Raw genomic sequence first — 19,039 nt, 5'->3', positions numbered from 1 at the left:
TTTTGTCCCTACTGATAAAACAACCTGATAACTAAGCAAAATCCCTATTCATTAACCAACCCCATGTTAACTGATCAAAACTCCTATAGAATCAAACAAGACATCTTATAAATCGACGAATATAAGCACTAATCGGGCAATCAATCATAAATCTCAATTAAATATAAAATTTGATCTGATCAAACTGACCCAGTTAGTAACGGATCAACCCATTAGTGGCGGAGAAAAAAAACAATTATTGCGGTATCACTCGATTAGTTAGACAAAAATTTGTATTTAAATTATGCATTGGCAAAATTGACATTGATCCCCGGATTAAAATTACAAGTTTTTTGCTGTAAGAGGGGAGTATGGACCAAGCTTTGATTCCATGAAGTATTGGATTCTGAATCCTTTGATATCCTAGAAATCGATGGAACCTGCCGGTTCGAGAATCGAAATGGACCCGCCGCTGAAATAAAGCACTATGAATGCGTGTCGGGAGACAGGTGCCACGTGTCGCACACTTGACGGAGCTCTGTTCACGGCAGGAACTACGGCACTCGGACCGGCAGCTGTCCTTCCTCTCGCCGCAGTACACCATGGAGAAGACGATGGACCCGGTGGCTGAGCCCCGGGAGGCGGAGGCGGAGCACCGGCAGCAGGAAGAGGTTCTCAAGAGGTGCGTCGTTCCCCCGTGCCGTCCAGCCGTGCACAGACTGCACGTTCCAGTTTCTATTCCTCCGTCCCGATCCCATTTAGATTCCACCCTACTGTAAGATGTTGCCAGTCAAACTCCTTATTTATATTGTCTGGTACAAAAAACAAGTTTGTTTTACGATTACTGTATTAAATCTTATACCGCTGACGTCCCAACCCAGCCGAACCGTAAGGCACTGTAGTTACCGGTCTTTTCTGCCGTGATGGTTTCATCTATTAAGGTTATTACTATAATTATGATTATTATTATTGATTAGGTATCAATGTTTGAATTTATCTGTCCTTAAATTTTATGTTCTCATATTCCATGGTGTGTGTGTGTCGTGTTTCTGTTGTACTAGACTTTTTGTTTTGTTAACTTTAAGTATCTGTAAGCTTGTTTCCGTACAATGGCCAACTGTAAGTGCACCTACCTGCTGTGGTTTCACCTCAGGTAGGGCTTGCCTAGTTTGTTGCTGACGAGAGGGAGCGTCCAGTCACTTGCAGTAACCAATTTTTGTATCTGTCTGGTATTTGCTGTGCCCGCCGGTAATGCCCTTGGCTGTCGGTAAGCACGTTCGGTGTGCGTTTGGGGGTGGAGGGGGGGACGGCGGGGTTGACGGCCGGCGCTGGGCATGCAGGTTCCGTATGCGCGAGTGCAACCTGCTGATCGCCACGTCCGTGCTGGAGGAGGGCATCGACATCCCCAAGTGCAACCTGGTGGTGCGCTTCGACCCGCCGTCCTGCTACCGCGCGTACGTGCAGTCCAAGGGACGGGCTCGCGCCCCCGGGGCGCACTACGCCCTGCTGGTGGAGCAGCCCCGCTCGGAGCAGCTGGTGGGCCAGCTGGCGCAGTACTGCGAGATAGAGAGGGTGAGGCAGCACCTGCCATCCTCCGAGCTCACACGCCTCCTTGCCGTCCTTGACGTGTCCTTCATTTGTCGTAAATTGATCAAGGGCCCTTAAAAATTCCTAACTTTCTCTCTCTCTTGCTCCACCCCCCTCTTCTCTAATTTGTTGTAAATTGATTAAGGGCTGATAAAAATCCCTAACTTTCTCTCTCTCTCGCCCTCCCCTCTTCTCTAATTTGTCATGAATTGATTAAGAGCCCTTAAAAATCCCTAACTTTCTTTCTCTCTCGCCCTCCCCCCCTTCTCTAATTTGTCGTAAATTATTAAGGGCCCTTAAAAATCCCTATCTTTCATTAACTCTCTCTCTCTCATGAGTTGTTGAATAGAAATAACACAGTGAGGCATAATAAATGCTCTAAACCACCAGGAATTCTGGCGACTGACGCCCCTCTCCATCGTCTTGTGTTGGTGTCGCGCTGTGTCATCACACGCTCCCTTGACCATCCGAGCGCAGAGGAACTCTCGCCTGCGACAAGTGTGGGTTTGGTTGTTTCTTCTCCAGATGTTGCTGAGGAAGTGCTCCAATCAGGAACCCCCGGATGAAGAGGAGCAGGAAGCCGACCTGTACACCGACTCAGTGGAGCCGTACACACCTGCCAACAGTCCTACCAACGCCTCCGTCAACTTGGCGACTGCTATCGCCCTCGTGAACAGGTAGATGCGAGGCATAGGTTACATGGTCAGCATTGGTGGTCAATCACTGTATTTTATTTTCTCCCTATGACATTATTTATTTATTAATTATTTATTTATTTAATTGAGACACGCCTATCTACTGTTGAAGAAAAAAATTTATTTGATAGGTACAACATACATTAACACAATATACTAACAAAAAAAAAAATAACACGGCACAAAGACAAACAAGGACATCACAAGCAGAGATCAAATAATACAAAATCAGTTGCTTTTTTTTGTGAAGTGTGCACATGGAAGATTTTAAAACAACTGTGAAATTACAGCACTCTTAGATGTTTTAGTTTCAAAATGAAAATTATTATTTTTTATTCATATGTTATGACCGCCAACTTGGTCTAGTGGCCAGTGTGTCTGGCCTAGTTGACCCGGGGGGGGGGGGGGGGGGGGGGCAGGGTTCAATTCCTGGCCGTGGAGGGGGGGGGGGGGGTTCAAACCCCCTCCCTGTGTTCAGGACTGGGTGTATGTGATTTCCCACCTTGATCCTACGGAAGGCAATCTCAGACCACCGTCACAAATTTACTTTTTGGCGTGTATCCTTCATATGTGTTTTCCCTATGACCCTTATGTAACAGTTTCCAAAAAGGGTAGCTATTTCAGGGGGTTTTATTATTGAGAGTTAACAGTACCTGTATTCCTAGATGGTGCTCATGTAAGTTAATATTTGGTTTTGGTTTGCCAGTAACATTAACTCTGCGACTGTTGCTTAACATTTTGGACAGTTTTAATATTTTAACGAGAACAGAGATCATACAGTTTTTCTTACATTTCCCTCATTTCCTCAAATTTTTGTACTACTTGCATTTTTATCCTAAATTTTTGTTGAAAACAACTAGGCTTTGAAGGTGTGAGCATTAGTGTAGCAGTTAAGATAAATACCTACATAATCTTTAGCAGTTGTAGAAATGTTGCTTTCCTATTTCCAATTCCATCAACATGATAGGTGTGGGTTTTTATGATTTATGCATAGTATGGATAAAAAAAAATTACATTTCATTAAATAATATATTTTTTTTAGTAACCATGGTTAAATAGTAGTTTGAAAGAAATATTGTGTCGGACGAATGTGAATCAGAGTTATTAATTTTTTTTTTTTAATTGAAATGTTTTTAGGTACTGTGCAAAACTGCCCAGCGACACGTTCACGCGCCTGACTCCGCTGTGTGCAGTCAAGTCAATGGTGGTGGAGGGCACGCCCTTCTACCAGTGTGTTCTGCGACTGCCCATCAACTCCCCGGTCAAGCAGGAGATTGTGGTGAGCGTCGGGCATGCTGCCAACCTGAGGCTCTTAGCCGTAACCATGTTTTAAAATAGGTGCTTTGATTAGTACATGTGTTACTGGGTTGTTTTTTTTCCTCCTTAAGATACCAGCATTGGGAGCTCCAGTGTACATATTTTCAAACTATGTGGTAAAAATAAAAGCATGATAATAGTAAATTAGTATTGAAAATTTTGAGATCTATTGGTTTATAAAATATTGTATTTTCAATTATTACACTATGATTTAATTTTAAATTTTGTAGAGATCTAAATTTTTTATACTGAGGATAGCACATTATCAAGCACTGAATTCTTGAAAACTCATATATAATAAAAAAAATGTAATTTGTTAATTTAAGTTATAAGTCAGTGTTACTTAACAAGTTTTGGAAAACGGAATATACACTATTTGAAACAAACTGCCTCTTGGTTCTGGGTTCATCAACGTCAGTAAAATTGTTGATCCATCTTCATGCGCAATTAATGGGCCTTTAAGGTAACTGTAACAAAGTGGACTGAGTCGACATTGTGCACATCGACGTAGTAACCTTTAACAAAGTACGCTACGGATATAACATTTTTAGGGCCTAAGATTTAAGGGAAGCCTACAACCCACGTAGTTTCGGTTCCCTACCACGTTCGTGCAACTTCGGATTTCTCTCAAAAAAAATTGAAATTAAAAAAAAAATCGAAGGGTTAGGTCAGGTCAGGTCGGTCACAACATGCTTGTTTCCATTGGAAACTTCTGATTTAAGCGGCTGAAGTGGCGTTAATACCAAAACGCAAAACTTCGGAAATCTTCGGAAATTCTTGCAGGGAGCCGAAAACTGCGTGAGTTGTAGGCTTCCTGAGAAGCCAAGAAGCAGTCGGCGACCGGACGGGAAGGCAGTTGTTGACCGGACGGTGGAGCGACGTAGGGAGGAGCTAGCGACGGGAGGGGTGTGCGGCAGGGCGCGGCAGTGCCGAGCAGGGCGCTGGCACGGCGGTTGGCAGCCCTGGAGGCGTGCCGCGTGCTCCACCGGGCCAAGGAGCTGGACGACAACCTGCTGCCCATCGGCAAGGAGAGCTTCCGCGTGCAGTGGGAGGAGGAGTGCGGCATGGCCCCCGACGAGGAGGACTCCGCCCCCAGGGACCCGCTGGAGCCCCGCCCCGGTACCACCAAGCGTCGCCAGTACTACAACAAGCGGGTGAGCCCCTCCTCCTGTCACTGTCCATCTCTGCTCTGCTCTATAGGTCGAGTTGCTTCGTCTTCAACATCTTTACCTCATCCAATTTCGTTCCCTGAAATATTTTTAATGAATACTCTACTTAAAAATTTCATGGAATTTTCTAATATATCTTTTTTTATTTACGACCCCTCCGATTCCCACACTACTCAACGAAACGAAAAGTTAAAGACCGCTATTTTTTAATACCCTTTTTTTTCCCTTTTGTGTATCCGTACTGTATTTTTTCCTCTCATCCCTTCGCCTCTAGCCTAACGAATGCCATTACTTAGTAATAAAAAATTTAAGGCAACTGATATCAAGCACTCAACTTTTTTTCGTTAAAATTAATTGTTTTGTTTATTTCTTGAATCACATTTTAATATTATTAAAAAAATTAAGTTATACACGGTTGTAGTACATTTTATTGTTGTTGAAAAAATTACTTTAATATTAATGTTTGCTTTTTAGTTGATATTACAATTAATTTTTTTTTTTTCAAATGTAATTTTATTTGCATATTGCTGGAGCTGATGTTCAGCAGCGGCCTGCAGACGTGTGTGGTGTCGCTGTGCAGATAGCGACTGCTCTGACCGACTGCCGGCCCACGCCCGGACGCCCCTCGTTCCTGTACCACGTGGGGATGGTGCTGACCTGCCCTCTGCCGGAGGAGCAGAACACCCGCGGCAGGAAGATATACCCTCCGGAGGACTCCCCCCAAGGGTTCGGGATACTCACGCTGAAACCCATACCTAAGGCAGGTTGTCTCAGGTCAACAACCTTAGAGCTGGTCGCCTGTAGTGTTTAACTTTCTTCCGACGTTCAACTGTAGCAACATTTCTTACGTACTGCTAAGTTTATTGGACAAGTACGTTAATTTTTATTCCTGTAAATTATGTAAAAATAATCAAACCAGTTTTTTTTTTTTTTTTTTTTTCTGTTTTAAAGTGTGTTGCAAATCAAACTTGTTTTTGACGATGGGTAGTACTTTTTAGCTTTCAGCCTAAAAATTATTAAACTGTTTGAAGTATCACAGCACCTTTTTTTTTTAGAGAATGTTTGAACAATATTTCAGGAAATAAAATAAAAAGCAGTTTTAGAGACTCTTCTTCAAAGTTACAGATCACAGATACTCACCTGATCTTCTCTATAACTTTCATAAAATTCTGCCAAAAAACTAAAATATCTTACTGTTAAATCATCGACACATGGTAGGTATTAAAAAAGAAAGTTACACAAAACTTCCAACATTTGGCATAACCTACATTATATGAAACCCAAATAGCAGGAATAGGCAAGTTGAAGCAGGGCAACACGCAGGTGACGAGCGTTTCCATTATTTTAAATATTGTTTTAAGAAAAGATTTTGTACATTACCTGCACACAAATATTTTCAACCTCCTGTAAATTGGTTTTTATGATGAGGTTTTACTTTTTACATAAATACATAATTTGTGTGTTTCAGATATGCCCTTTCCCAATCTTCACTCGCTCCGGGGAAGTGCGCGTGACGCTGGATCTGTGCGACTCCGCGGTCGTGCTGTGTGAGGAGAAGCTGGACAAGATCATTGCGTTCCTGAACTACACGTTCACGGGCGTCCTGAGACTGCAGAAGTACCTCATGCTGTTCGACCCCCAGGCCTCCGAGAACTCCTACTTCATCGTCCCTACAGTCAGGAAAGGTAAGGTGGTCTCTCTCTCCATGTCTTCTTCCAACACTGTGCCTTTTATTGAAACTTCAGCTGTGACAATGCTCACAGATGTATGACGAGCATGGAAAGGGGCAAACCTCGTAATGCCTACGCTCTTTCCGACCAAAAGGAAGTGAAGTTGAAAGGGTATCTTTGTGTTGGTGGTCTCGGTCATTTGCGAGGGTTCCCGCAGAAAGGGAACATATTGAAAACAGGGAAACTCAGGGAATCAAAAAGGTGTTTTGAAAACCTGGGATAAAACAGGGAAATTGACAAACTGTTGATTACCAAAATGGATTATTAATTTAATAATACATACTAGTGTGTTATTTTAATGTAATAAAACCAGCCTGTATTTTAATCACAAATTCACATGAAGTAGAAAAACCATCTGTTATCTTTCATTGAACATAAGAACAAATAATGAATAAAATGTGTATTATTAAAATTATTTGAAGCGCAATCAAATGTTGGTAAGTCATTCACCTGGTAGCACTAGATTGTTTCAAAGTTTGATAAAATATAGTGGCTTTATATTGCAGATGTACAGCGTTGGTTACACAGCACTGGTGGAAATGATAACAGTACAAACTGTATATGCGAAAATTATTTCATGGTCAGTTTGACATGTTACGTTTTGTCAAAATGTGTTCAAGCGTAACATATTTACTAGTGATGGGTCATATTCTTGTTTTCACGAATCCAAATCCCAAAGAGTACCTCGAATATAACCCTCGAATCCGAGGCTCGAAAATAAAATAATGTATAAGAAATTAAAAATATTAACTACGGTATTGAGACATTTAACCCTTTAATTGTTTGTTTCACAAACTAAGTTTCCAGAATCAATACATATTTTAATTTTATTTATATAATTACTTGTTAATAGTACACTATCTTAGGGAAGGGTAATAGGTATGAAGGAAAAAACTGCCCTAATGAACTAAAAATTTACCAGTGTTGAATTTTTTAAATTTAAGTTATTTTCCTTTAATATTTTTCTGTTAATCCTTTGCTTGGAATATTGATTTCTTTGAATACTAAGGATTGGATGGTATTTTAAGTGTTTGATTGGCCCATTCTTAATATTTAGTACTTATGTTAGCTTGCAAAATTGATTAATGAGAGAGGGGAAACATGTTGGTTGGACAGGCAAGACAGGGAACACTCAGGGGAATTGTCTAGAGCAGGATTATGGTAACTATGTTTGTGTTGTTGCTTGTTTTCATGCTGTTGTCTCGATTACCCAGCCAAGGAGGAGCGGGTCGAAGTCGACTGGCAGTTTCTGGATCGCATATACATGAACCGTGACTTGAAACCCCAGCCGGTGCCCGAGGAAGAACGCGAGGGTTTCCAGTTCGATGCCAACAAGTACTACGACGCTGTGATAATGCCTTGGTACCGCAACCAAGATCAGCCGCAGGTACCCAACTTACTCACGGCACGATATCCGGTGCCTTCAGGGGTGGATCCATGCTTTCTTTTGCCTGGGGCAGAGAATGTGATTAGTTTCTCCCCACCCTCCTCTTCAAATGCCAAGAAATGTACCAGGCATAATTTTTGTGTACGTTATATGTAAAGTATTCAGTTAAATTTATCAAACCCCTTGTACGTACCATTGTTTAAGTGTCATTTTATTTCCAATACTGTATTTATAGAAATAATATAGGGTTCAGAGTCCAGTGGAAACACAAAAGGTAAAAAAAAGTTAATTGTGGTACATTGTTAAATAAAAATATTGAAAATTGATTTAACAAAGTACAGAAATCAAATTTACTTGTACTGTTGTATTACTACATCCTATACATATTCAGGGTCCAGTAAAAAATTAGCAGCCCATCGGCTTTTGCCAGTTACAGTTTCATAAATAAATTATTAGAAAAATATGTTTTATTGCGATTTAATTGTCATATTGTAATACCTTGGATTTTTTTTGATTCAGAAGTATTTTATATTTTTTTAGTATAATTTTAAAAGTATTTTTGTGACATTTTTCTTGCAGTACTTCTACGTGGCAGAAATATGCACCCATCTGAGCCCCAAATCTGCATTTCCTGGCTCAGAATACAAGACGTTTGATGAGTATTACTTCAAGAAGTACGGCATTCACATTCAAAACAGTCACCAGCCGTTGTTAGATGTGGACCACACTTCAGCTCGTCTCAATTTCCTCACGCCTCGGTAACCAAAACATTTTTGTCCTTCACATAATTCTTTATTTTAAACGTTAACATAGATTCTGTTTTTTTTAATGATTGTAATTCAGCTGAATTAACACTAGTTATTTTGTTAAATCCATGAGTGATAATTTTTTTTTAATTTGAAATTTTCCTGATATTTTTTCATGTTGATTGTTTGTCTTGGAAAAGAACTTATAATTGTTAACAAGTTATTAACTACATGAATCCAAGCCAACTGGCCCCTGAGCTCTGCCATATATCATGAACGATGGAAAACTGTATTGCTCAGAAGTAGAGCTGTACGGATTCACAAAATTTTGCCAATATGCCGGTAGAACTATTGCAGATTCACTGATTCCAAACCGATATGGTGTAAATTATTTTATTTAAAAAAAAAGTTATAAATTAATAAAATAACCCAAAATTTCTCATTCTAAGAAAGGCATGCAATGCAAATGCACATATATTTTAGTTTAAAGTAAACTAAAGTTAATAAAATAGAAAGATAACATAAGATTAACTGCATAGAATTTTTCTTTTTTTTTAAACGAACAGTAATATAAATACAAAAACAAGTGAGTACTTGCCTAAAGTTCGTTGTCATTAAAAATCTTACAATAAACAATTCAACCCAATTTACGTAGCCATACTTTTGTTCATTATAGAAAACATTTAACTAAACTAGCACCGATTACAGAATTCCTAGATTTTTATTAAGAAAACATTCTTAATTTTTTATTGAGTGTCATTTAGTGCCATAAAAAATACATGTGCAGAAAAGTCTCTCAGATGAAACACTAGTAACAGGTACACACAGGTAATTTGCAGAAGAAAGACACAGTCTCTGAGTACATCCATCATTTATTTGCTTTAACTTCTCTAAAACTGATGTTCACAACTGCATAATTTTCTCCGTTTTTAGTTTATAAATGGAAAATAACCTCCCTTTTTTTTAACTCGTACTTTTAGTTTGTATTCATTTGTTGTTGATGACCTGTTGGTTGCTTATTTAATCATGAAGGCTGGAATATTTAATATGTAATTATATGAAATAAGATATTTAAATACGTAATAGGTAACTATGAAATACATTGATTCAAGAAATACAAAGATTTAAAGTAGAATTTAAATTTGCAACATAGTGAGACTTTGAACATGTTTAGAATAAAAGAATTGTAATTCCATTACGTGGCGAAAATTCACGGTACTAAAACATTTATATGGAAATGTGTTTCGTGTGTTTGCTTTGCATTAGAAACAGTAAAAGTAATTTACATTATTTGAAGCCCTATATTATTTCATTATTTTTTTTTTTTAAATTTTAATTTAAAACCCTGACATGATTAAATTAAATTATGTCTCCGTCACAATGTCACAAACATATCTTTGCAGTTCAAGCAGTTGGTAATAATTACTGTTATTTGTAGTGGCAGACATGCTCTAAATAAATCAAGTTTTTGTTCTTATCTAACTTTACCGTGATGGTGAAGTATAAATTATTATGTATTAGACTCAAGAACATTATTAAAACACAGGATGTTTTAAGTTTTTTTATTTATCTAAGCAATGATGGTTCAAAGTACATATGTAGAAGTATGTAAAGTGAAAAGGGTTCTGGTGGATTTTTAGGTTATGAAAGAGACAGTCATTTTTGAATAGGTGGTAAATTTTAACAAGCGTATTTTAAATCGGCAGAAATGCAGATTCAACTAAATATCAGTAAAATCTGCTTCTGCCGATACGTGTCGGCTGAGGTCTGGACGGCGGACGGCGCAGCGGTTACGAGGGAGCGCGTGTCGCCCGCAGGTACGTGAACAGGAAGGGCGTGGCGCTCCCCACCAGCAGCGAGGCCACCAAGCGCGCCAAGCGGGAGAACCTGGAGCAGAAGCAGATCCTGGTGCCGGAGCTGTGCACCGTGCACCCGTTCCCCGCGTCGCTGTGGCGCAAGGCCGTGTGCCTGCCGTGCGTCCTGTACCGCGTCAACGCGCTGCTGCTGGCGGACCAGGTGCGCTGTGTCGTGGCGGCGGACATCGGCCTGGGCTCGCTGCGCCTCCCGCCCGGTCAGTGCCTCTGCGAGGGCTGCTGGTCCTGTGGCCCCATACCTGGTGTTTCTGTGGCCTTGTATCTGGTGTTTCTGTGGCCTCGTATCCCGTGTTTCTGTGGCCTCGTATGTGGTGTTTCTGTGGCCTTGTATGTGGTGTTTCTGTGGCCTTGTATGTGGTGTTTCTGTGGCCTCGTATCTGCTGGTCCTGTGGCCTCGTATCCCGTGTTTCTGTGGCCTCGTATGTGGTGTTTCTGTGGCCTTGTATGTGGTGTTTCTGTGGCCTTGTATCTGGTGTTTCTGTGGCCTCGTATGTGGTGTTTCTGTGGCCTCGTATCTGCTGGTCCTGTGGCCTCGTATCTGCTGGTCCTGTGGCCTCGTATCGGGTGTTTCTGCGGCCCCATACCCGGTGTTTCTGAGGCCTCGTATGTGGTGTTTCTGTGGCCTCGTATGTGGTGTTTCTGTGGCCTCGTATGTGGTGTTTCTGTGGCCTCGTATCTGCTGGTCCTGTGGCCTCGTATCGGCTGGTCCTGTGACCTCGTATCTGGTGTTTCTGCGGCCCCATACCCGGTGTTTCTGTGGCCTTATATGTGGTGTTTCTGTGGCCTCGTATCTGGTGTTTCTGCGGCCCCGTACATGGTGTTTGATATCCATTATCTTGAGCATAGAACTGATGTAATCATATATGAAATATGAGAATGAAAATGGGAATGAAAACTAATATATATTGCGCCTTTATCTTAAGTATCCTCGGACATAATAATTTACTAATGCGAGAGAAAAATATTAGTACACATTGTCTGACGTGATTTCTGATTATTGGTAAGGTGTACTATTTCTGCCAGCATGGTGAGAATGGTGAGACCCACTGCTTATCGTAGATTTCCAGTGGGCGCCACTGGACTTTGGGTGGAGCCTGGCGGACGTGCTGAGGAAGTCTCGGGAGAGTCACAAGGCGGCCCCCGTCCCGCTGGAGGACAAGCCTGCCGCGGACCCCGAGCCTGCGGAGAGCGAGGACGCCGACGCTAAAACTGTGAGTACTCGTGATCCATGAGACATGTGCAAGTAAGTTGGGAGCATTTTTTTTGAAGCTCTTCCGATTACTTACTAGTACTTCCTTTACTTCAGTAAAATGAATACTTTTTACTGTTTAACCCAAAAATTAATACTTTTCATATATTTATCACTCTTGGCATTATTTTTAAAGAATTCTACGTCAGATTTGGTGTACGATTTTCATATTATAAGTTTGTTTGAAACACGAGAACACGTGAATTTTGCTTGATACCGAGGTTCTGTGTTTAGACATCACTGGCGAGTGCTGAATGACTCGCTCACAGGGCATCTAACATTAGTTTCCTTAGCATTTTTAACTTGGCACAAGGTGTGATTTAACAAGCCAAGAGGAAGGTAGCTGTTATTTTGCGTGGTCGTGGTGCTGTGCTGAGCTGTAGCGTTGCGAGAGCCGTGGGCAGCGCGGGGGCACAGAGCGGGACTGCCCGCAGGAGGAGCGCGAGCAGCGGCGAGAGGGCGAGGAGGAGGACGGGGAGTGGATGGAGATCGGGACGTGGTCCAACGACATGGCGGCCTCCGCGCTGGGCGGGGAGCTGCCCCCCGGGACCTCCGCGTCGGACCACGTGCGCTACGCCTCGCCCACGTCGTGGCTGGCGTACGACGGCGACGGCTACGACAGCGACGACGACAGCAGCTACGGCGTGATGCTGGAGTACGAGCACTCCGAGGCCAGCGAGGTGCAGGGTGGGTGTTGCCCTGTTCGTTGCTCTGTCACTCTGCACCTCCACATCTTGTCCGCTTAATGGAGTAGAAGGTTGTTCTTATTGATTTCCTTTACTGGCCATGTTTCCTACTTTCTGATCTGGATCTTGTTATGCCTTCTTGGATATTTATTTCAAATATGTATTTTTGCATATATGATTCACAAATCAGAGCCTTACACTTCAATTTCTCATTCCATTATCATGTTTGTACACTCTCATTCTCTCTTCCTCATACCACCTCATTTTGTATTGTTTTGACTCATCGCTGCTGTTATGCTTATACAAGCGTTTCGTTCCCATTGCTTGTTGTTTTATGTCATCCTGAAACAGTAAACTCAGTCTAATAAGTTTCCACTTTGAAGTTTTTTCCTCACACATAATAAGCTTCAATAGTTCAGCTTAACTAAGTAGAGAAAAATGTTAAATGTCATATAACATCTTCATATAACAAACACACTGATTGGAGGCCAAAAGACTATAAGTCCGCTTACGTCATCCTGACGTAAGCCATTATGAACGTTGAAGTGAACTTTGAGGTACATTTCTGGATTTTGAGAATGTTGTTGGTTCAGGGGAGAGGACCTCAAATAAGCACGGGCTGATTCCTTACGTAACTTAACATAACCATAGTACGTAACGGGCGTATCTTACGTATCTTTCCTTACTGCCTTGCCAACAAACACAAGACTCATAAATGTTACAGTCTTTATTTTTCCGACTCGTCGCCAACTCTAGCTCAACAGATACGTCGCTAATGCCGACCCAGCAAAGTAGGATCAGAAGTCCTGAGAAAATTCATCCATCAGTCATTTTGACAAGAGATTACTTGCAAAAACAGCCAAGTCCAAATTATATCACCAAAGCTAAGCCCCGCTGCAGGCTTCACGAAATAATTCTCTCCGTCCACATGAACATCGAGACAATGTGACGATGACATACCAAGAGTCTTCTTCGGCAGCGGCGCTGGTGGCAGCGCAGCGACGGGCATAGTGACGATCACGAGCGAGTGGCTGTGCGATGGTATTCTGGTCGAGTCTCTCCGAGTGCTTCTTCTCCTACTCGCTCCTCTCTCTGCAGCTTGTGAGGGGAGTTATATGCTTGCCCAGCTCGCCAAGAAGCTTCTTCCAGAACAAGATGGCGACACAACCATTTCTGGGTCACATGACACGAGGTACACTTTTATATCTAAGCAAAGCTTTTTTTTTTTCGATAAGTAGCATTTTTTTCTAAGGCCTTGCGTGTGGCGTATCTCCCAGGGATTATAATGAGCACAACACAATTTACAATTCTTTGAGGGCACAGTAAAAGACATATATAGGTAAAATCAGGGGCAGGGTAGCACAAGGGACACAAGTGTCTTATCTACATTGGGCTACATTGTTTTGACATGTTTGAAAAGTTCCAGCGAAGCAGCGACGTGGGACAAGGAACGTGGAAGTTGTTTGTCGCCTTGCCCAGGCACGTCCGGGATTCGCATCGAGTTCAAGGGCGACGTGGCGGAGGCGGTCGACGACGACGCCCCCCGGAGCGCCAGCCCCGCGAGTGCCGCGGACGTGCCGTGGGACTGGGACGCCGGCGTCATCGAGAGCGAGGAGGTGACGGCGCACTACGCGTCCCGCTTCCAGGACGCGGTCGCTGCGAGCCGCCGCCACATCGAGGAGTCGGGCATGGTGGTGCGGCCCGACCAGCCGGTGATCATGGCCCGGCCGAGCGCCAAGTTCTCGCAGGTCGGTGATACCTGCCTCCTCACTTGCGGGTTGCACATTTTAGGCTAATTTTTAGTTTTCAAAAATGTAGTGCAAAACTCTTACCGAGTTTTTCACTTTGGGTGAAAAAAAAGTTTTAAACTTGCTCTGTGCGGTTGAATACGTGCTTAAATAACTTGTCTGTGTTGGTTTTTAGTAAATATATTACGCTATCTATGAGGAATTAAATCAATTAAAAAAATCCCTGCAGTGCATGTGACGTGGCTGTCTGCTGAGCTGGCGTTCAGCTGGAGGAGGGGAAAAATCCAAAAATTAAACGAGAGAGAGAGAGAGAGTTAGTATTTTGTAGTGTGTGTGAGTGCGTGTGGCCAGATCTTGAGCAATGTTGATGGTTCTCTATCCCTCTCTAGTTCCTGTGAATGTCGGTATCCTGAAATATGAAAGACAAATTTAATTATGTTAGTTAGAAATGTTTTTAAAATCACCCATTATAATACACAACTGGTAAGTGCTTTGGTGTGAGAACAACTGGGGAAGAAGAGAACCAAAACATCACTTAGTTTATGTTACATTTAACTCTAAATTGATTTTTCGTGCTTTTTTATTGCAAAAGTTTTAGTTTATGACAGTATAGTTTATCATGTCAGGTGGCATGATAATTATTATTTTTTTTTAAATTTATAGTTGTAACATGCTTACCTTTGGCAAGAGAATGCCTTAGATAGTAGGCACGAAACAAATACATATACAAATATGTACAGTCGCAATAAAAAGACTAACACAAAACTTCATACAGACAAAAATTTTGAAGTGAAGGTTTTTTTACAATGGCAAATGAAGTTGTCATTAGGTACCACAAGTGTTGTATAGTAAATAACAATAGCAAACAATGTTCACCTTCAACTTTATTTTAGAGAGTCAGATAAACTTTATTCTGATCGTTTGCAGTAAAGTGCTGTTTTCTCAAAAAAAAAGGGGGGGGGGGGATGTTTTCTCGTGAAGCGGGACAGTAAATCAATAATACTTTGCATTGGTCTTTAGTGTGTCTCTTTTTGTGTTGTCCCTACCTCAAAAGTTATCTAACTGTGGGTAGGCATGTTACAAATAAAAATATATCAAATAAATAAATAAATAAACTGACATTGAAAATAGAAAAATAATTTCGTAAAGTTCTGGCACAAGAAAACGAGGAACTACTCTATTGTATTTTCTACTCTAGATTGCAGAGTTGTGATGGGTGGTGTGTGTGTGGGTTTTCTTTTTAAAAAGTGTATACCAAATATTTTTCATGGAAAATAAAGTTGTGTTTGGTTACATATACCACTTTTTTACTTTTTTTGTTTGTTAGCCGAAATAAATGCATTTTTATATAGCAATAACAGTAAGGGCTTCTGTACGGAGTACACCCGCCCATGGGCGTTGCAAGGATATATTTTTTTGGGGGGGACTGCAATTGATTTAGTTGTTGAGGAATATCCATTCCCTGGAAAAAAGCGGGGGGTCCGGGGGTCCTCCCCCGGGAAAATTTGGGGTTTGAAGGTGCAAAAAGGTGGTTTTTAGGCATTTTTCTTTCCTAGATATTCTAATTATAGTTGTTGCAATATATATTTTATTTTTTATAAAAAATATTTTCAGAGAACAAATTTGTAAAAAAACTGCTCACATTACCACAATTGAACTAAATGCACCATGCGCAACATATGGGTTATTTCACAGAAATCATATTTTTAATATAACTACGAAACTAAATATATTATTGGAGGGGACGAAATTGATGACTCATTATGGGGGTGGGGGGACGTGTACACCCCCCCCCCCCCCCCCCCCCCCCCCCGATTGCGACGCCCATGCACCTGCCTGACCCGCCTGCGGAGCTGAGTGGTCGCTGTGCGCCCCCAGAAGGAGCCCGAGGAGCGACGGGCGGGCTCCCCGCCGGTGCTGCGGACGGCGGAGCCTCCGGGCGACGACTGCGAGCTGGACAGCGGAGTGTCGGAGAAGGCCTGGCCGGACCACGGCTCCGCCAGCTCTCTGTCCAGCCTGGACGACTCCTGCTTCGCGCTGGACGACGAGCTCCTGAACGGGTTCAGCTTCGACGGCCAGCCGGAGCTGCTCGGCCACCCAGGCCCCAGCCCCAGCATCATCCTGCAGGTTCGAGACCCGCGTGGGTGCCGGAGTTGCCTGGCCTCTAGGTCATAGCCGCATCACCGACGTTTCACCATCGTCAGGGAGCAATGCCGACCGAAATGTCAGTATCTTCGCCTTCGATGCCACTACAACCCAGAAGCCAAGCAACTTCGGACAATTGCCGCGAAAGCTTGCGATCTTTATTAATATTGGCCGGCCCTTATTCTCTTGGTTCCGCCGGTTCACGGCAGTTTAACCGGCACCGAGAACCATAAATGTAATCCCGCACCAAGAAAATTTTAACGGTCAATCCTTTCCCCAGTGAAAATACAGTAGATTTCTGGTAAAACACGTTGCAGGGGAATATATATTTTGGATGACCCACACATACAGGTCTTCTCTTATTTTCCCTTTAAAAATCTTGTGAAATGTGAAAGAAATGTTTGTAAATCTCGAAAAATGCAGTGAAAATCAATTTTGACATCACTCTGCATTATACGGGAAGATGTCTGACCCACAATGTACAAAACTTATATTTTCAGAGCACTCTATTGTTCCACAGGCGCTCACAATGTCTAACGCCAATGATGGGATCAACTTGGAGCGTCTGGAGACTATTGGTGACTCGTTTTTGAAGTATGCCATCACCACGTACTTGTACTGCACTTACGACAGCATTCACGAAGGCAAGCTGAGTCACCTGCGGTCCAAGCAGGTAAGCTCTGGTCCACTTCACTTGTACACTTCTTTGTCTTCCCTTAGTTGTAATCGCTTATAATGCATTTTGTAGGGATGTGCGAGTACACGATATTTTCGGGTACGGTTCAAATCCACAATTACCCGAACCCGGAATCGTTGTACGTACACGGATTCGAACAGTATTACGAATATTCACAAAAGTTATAAATTAATTTAATACGGCTCAAAAATACTAGCAGTGAAAAATAAAATTAGGCTTCTATTAGATAAGTATTTATAATATGATGTATCAAAGAAAGATATGTAAATTAAATAATTAACACAGTACCATTAAAAGAATTTCGAGATTTGGAGGACTTAAACTATAATTACGAATTTCGTCGTATAGCAAACTATAAACTAAAGACAATTACATACCTACAAAAAAAAACGTCTTGGCTATTTATTGGAGAAAAAATGGTTTTGTTTGCTGAAACTTTTATAAAACTGAGATTTCCCTGTGGCATGCAGTTTATTACGATTGAGTTTGAGAATCGCATATGTTTTGATTTTCATATTTTAAAGTGTTTATTATTAATTAAGTTTACATAATTATAAACATTTCAATCTCAGTGTACTAAATAATTGCCAGTAGTTACAGTTAGAAAAAAGAGAACAAACATTATTTTTAAATTAATCAGTTATTTTTAATTATTCTGTGCTTAGTATTCGGAATCATATTCATATCTCAAATATTGCCAGGGATTCGAATTGGATTCGAACCGAACTGAAAATCAAGGATTCACATATCCCTAGCATTTTGTACTATCAACTTACAAACAACCCAATCATTCTAACATTATTTTGGGTCTCATCTGGAACATTGAAAATATTTGGTCATCTGTTTATAATTTTACATTTTCCTTCAAATAGATGCCATGATGCAGTTCAACAATGCTGGATACTTCATTTGAAATTCATTTCATGAAAGGCTCATAAGAAAAGTAGAAAAAAATTTTATGTTCATATATAGACTAGTCATATTGAAATCAGTGAAATAAATCAATTAAAAAAGATTTATAAATTATATTAGATGAAAAACCATGTTTTTTCACCGCTAAGTTGATAACTTGGCTAGTATTGTATCAAATGGTTGATTACTCCCACTTGAAAACCTAACCAAAGAAATGAAACGTGGGACCGTACCAACAACTTTGACTCTAAGTAACTAGAAAAGAAACAAATCAGTATGTCACAGGTTTTACTAAGGACATAGGAAAACCCTAACAAGGAGGAAAAAGAACGTTTGCGGGTGGTTCTGAAATTAGTTGCTAAGTTAAGTTCATTCCAATAACAATTTATTGACAAACTCAATAACACAAACAAGTACTTCATTGATTCTCAAACTGACATAAAAAGTAAATAAGTCGGGTTCTTGTGGAGTCGAACTGCTGATGCAAGTTCCCACTATAACACAAGACATGAATTAACTTTCTGTGATGGATTGCAGAACAATAAAAAAAAAACAATACCCTTAATTCTGGGGAGCCGTGAGCTCGTCACCGCCTACGACCGATACGCCGTCAAGCTAAACTACTAAGACTAGAAAACATACAAAGTCACACTGAACATTCAGAATCTTAATATGTACTCAGTATTACTCATAACATAAATCAGTTCATTAATACAAGTGGTTACAATTATTTACACACAACCATTCATTTAACATAGTCTCTGTTTATGCAGTTTGTTTTTCTGTTACTCTTCCGCCGCTACCAAGTGAAGCTCACTACACATCGCCGCAGTAACGCACAAGTTCTTATCCCGCTCGCTGTTTCTGGTGTCTACAATTCTTCGTTACCGGTGGTAGAGTTAAAGTCCGTACTGTGTTGTAATCTGGTGGTGATTGTGTCGGGATTGTGCCAAGACACCCGCTCGCTCGGCCCTCACGGAAGTTGCTAACGCACGCCCTCTTGCCCTTGTGGCTGGACCTTCGTTTTTTGTTAATGTCAGTTCGGTAAGATTTTATGCCTAATACAGCGACGCTTCCACATGAACTGTCCATATCCTGGGTTACATCTCGGAGAGGTC

The 19,039-nt window shown here is 41.4% G+C and overlaps 1 protein-coding gene across 2 annotated transcripts in view; it reads left to right on the top strand.

Moving 5' to 3' along the window:
* The window catches only part of LOC134537411 (endoribonuclease Dcr-1), a 44,196-nt gene that overhangs the window by 12,761 nt on the left and 12,396 nt on the right, over nt 1–19,039 (top strand). For both annotated transcript variants that reach the window (XM_063377798.1, XM_063377797.1), the window contains exons 9-23: nt 531–661; nt 1,320–1,551; nt 2,092–2,243; nt 3,399–3,540; nt 4,496–4,732; nt 5,328–5,507; nt 6,216–6,432; nt 7,692–7,864; nt 8,444–8,622; nt 10,428–10,681; nt 11,544–11,695; nt 12,168–12,420; nt 13,899–14,167; nt 16,046–16,294; nt 16,833–16,985. In XM_063377798.1, coding sequence (XP_063233868.1) covers nt 531–661; nt 1,320–1,551; nt 2,092–2,243; nt 3,399–3,540; nt 4,496–4,732; nt 5,328–5,507; nt 6,216–6,432; nt 7,692–7,864; nt 8,444–8,622; nt 10,428–10,681; nt 11,544–11,695; nt 12,168–12,420; nt 13,899–14,167; nt 16,046–16,294; nt 16,833–16,985 — 2,973 coding nt within the window. The remainder of the gene's footprint in view (nt 1–530; nt 662–1,319; nt 1,552–2,091; nt 2,244–3,398; nt 3,541–4,495; nt 4,733–5,327; nt 5,508–6,215; nt 6,433–7,691; nt 7,865–8,443; nt 8,623–10,427; nt 10,682–11,543; nt 11,696–12,167; nt 12,421–13,898; nt 14,168–16,045; nt 16,295–16,832; nt 16,986–19,039) is intronic.

This window comes from Bacillus rossius, chromosome 12 (genome assembly GCF_032445375.1).
Source record: "Bacillus rossius redtenbacheri isolate Brsri chromosome 12, Brsri_v3, whole genome shotgun sequence".
In the NCBI taxonomy this organism is placed as follows: domain Eukaryota; kingdom Metazoa; phylum Arthropoda; class Insecta; order Phasmatodea; family Bacillidae; genus Bacillus; species Bacillus rossius.
This window is presented reverse-complemented; position numbering and strand designations above follow the sequence as displayed.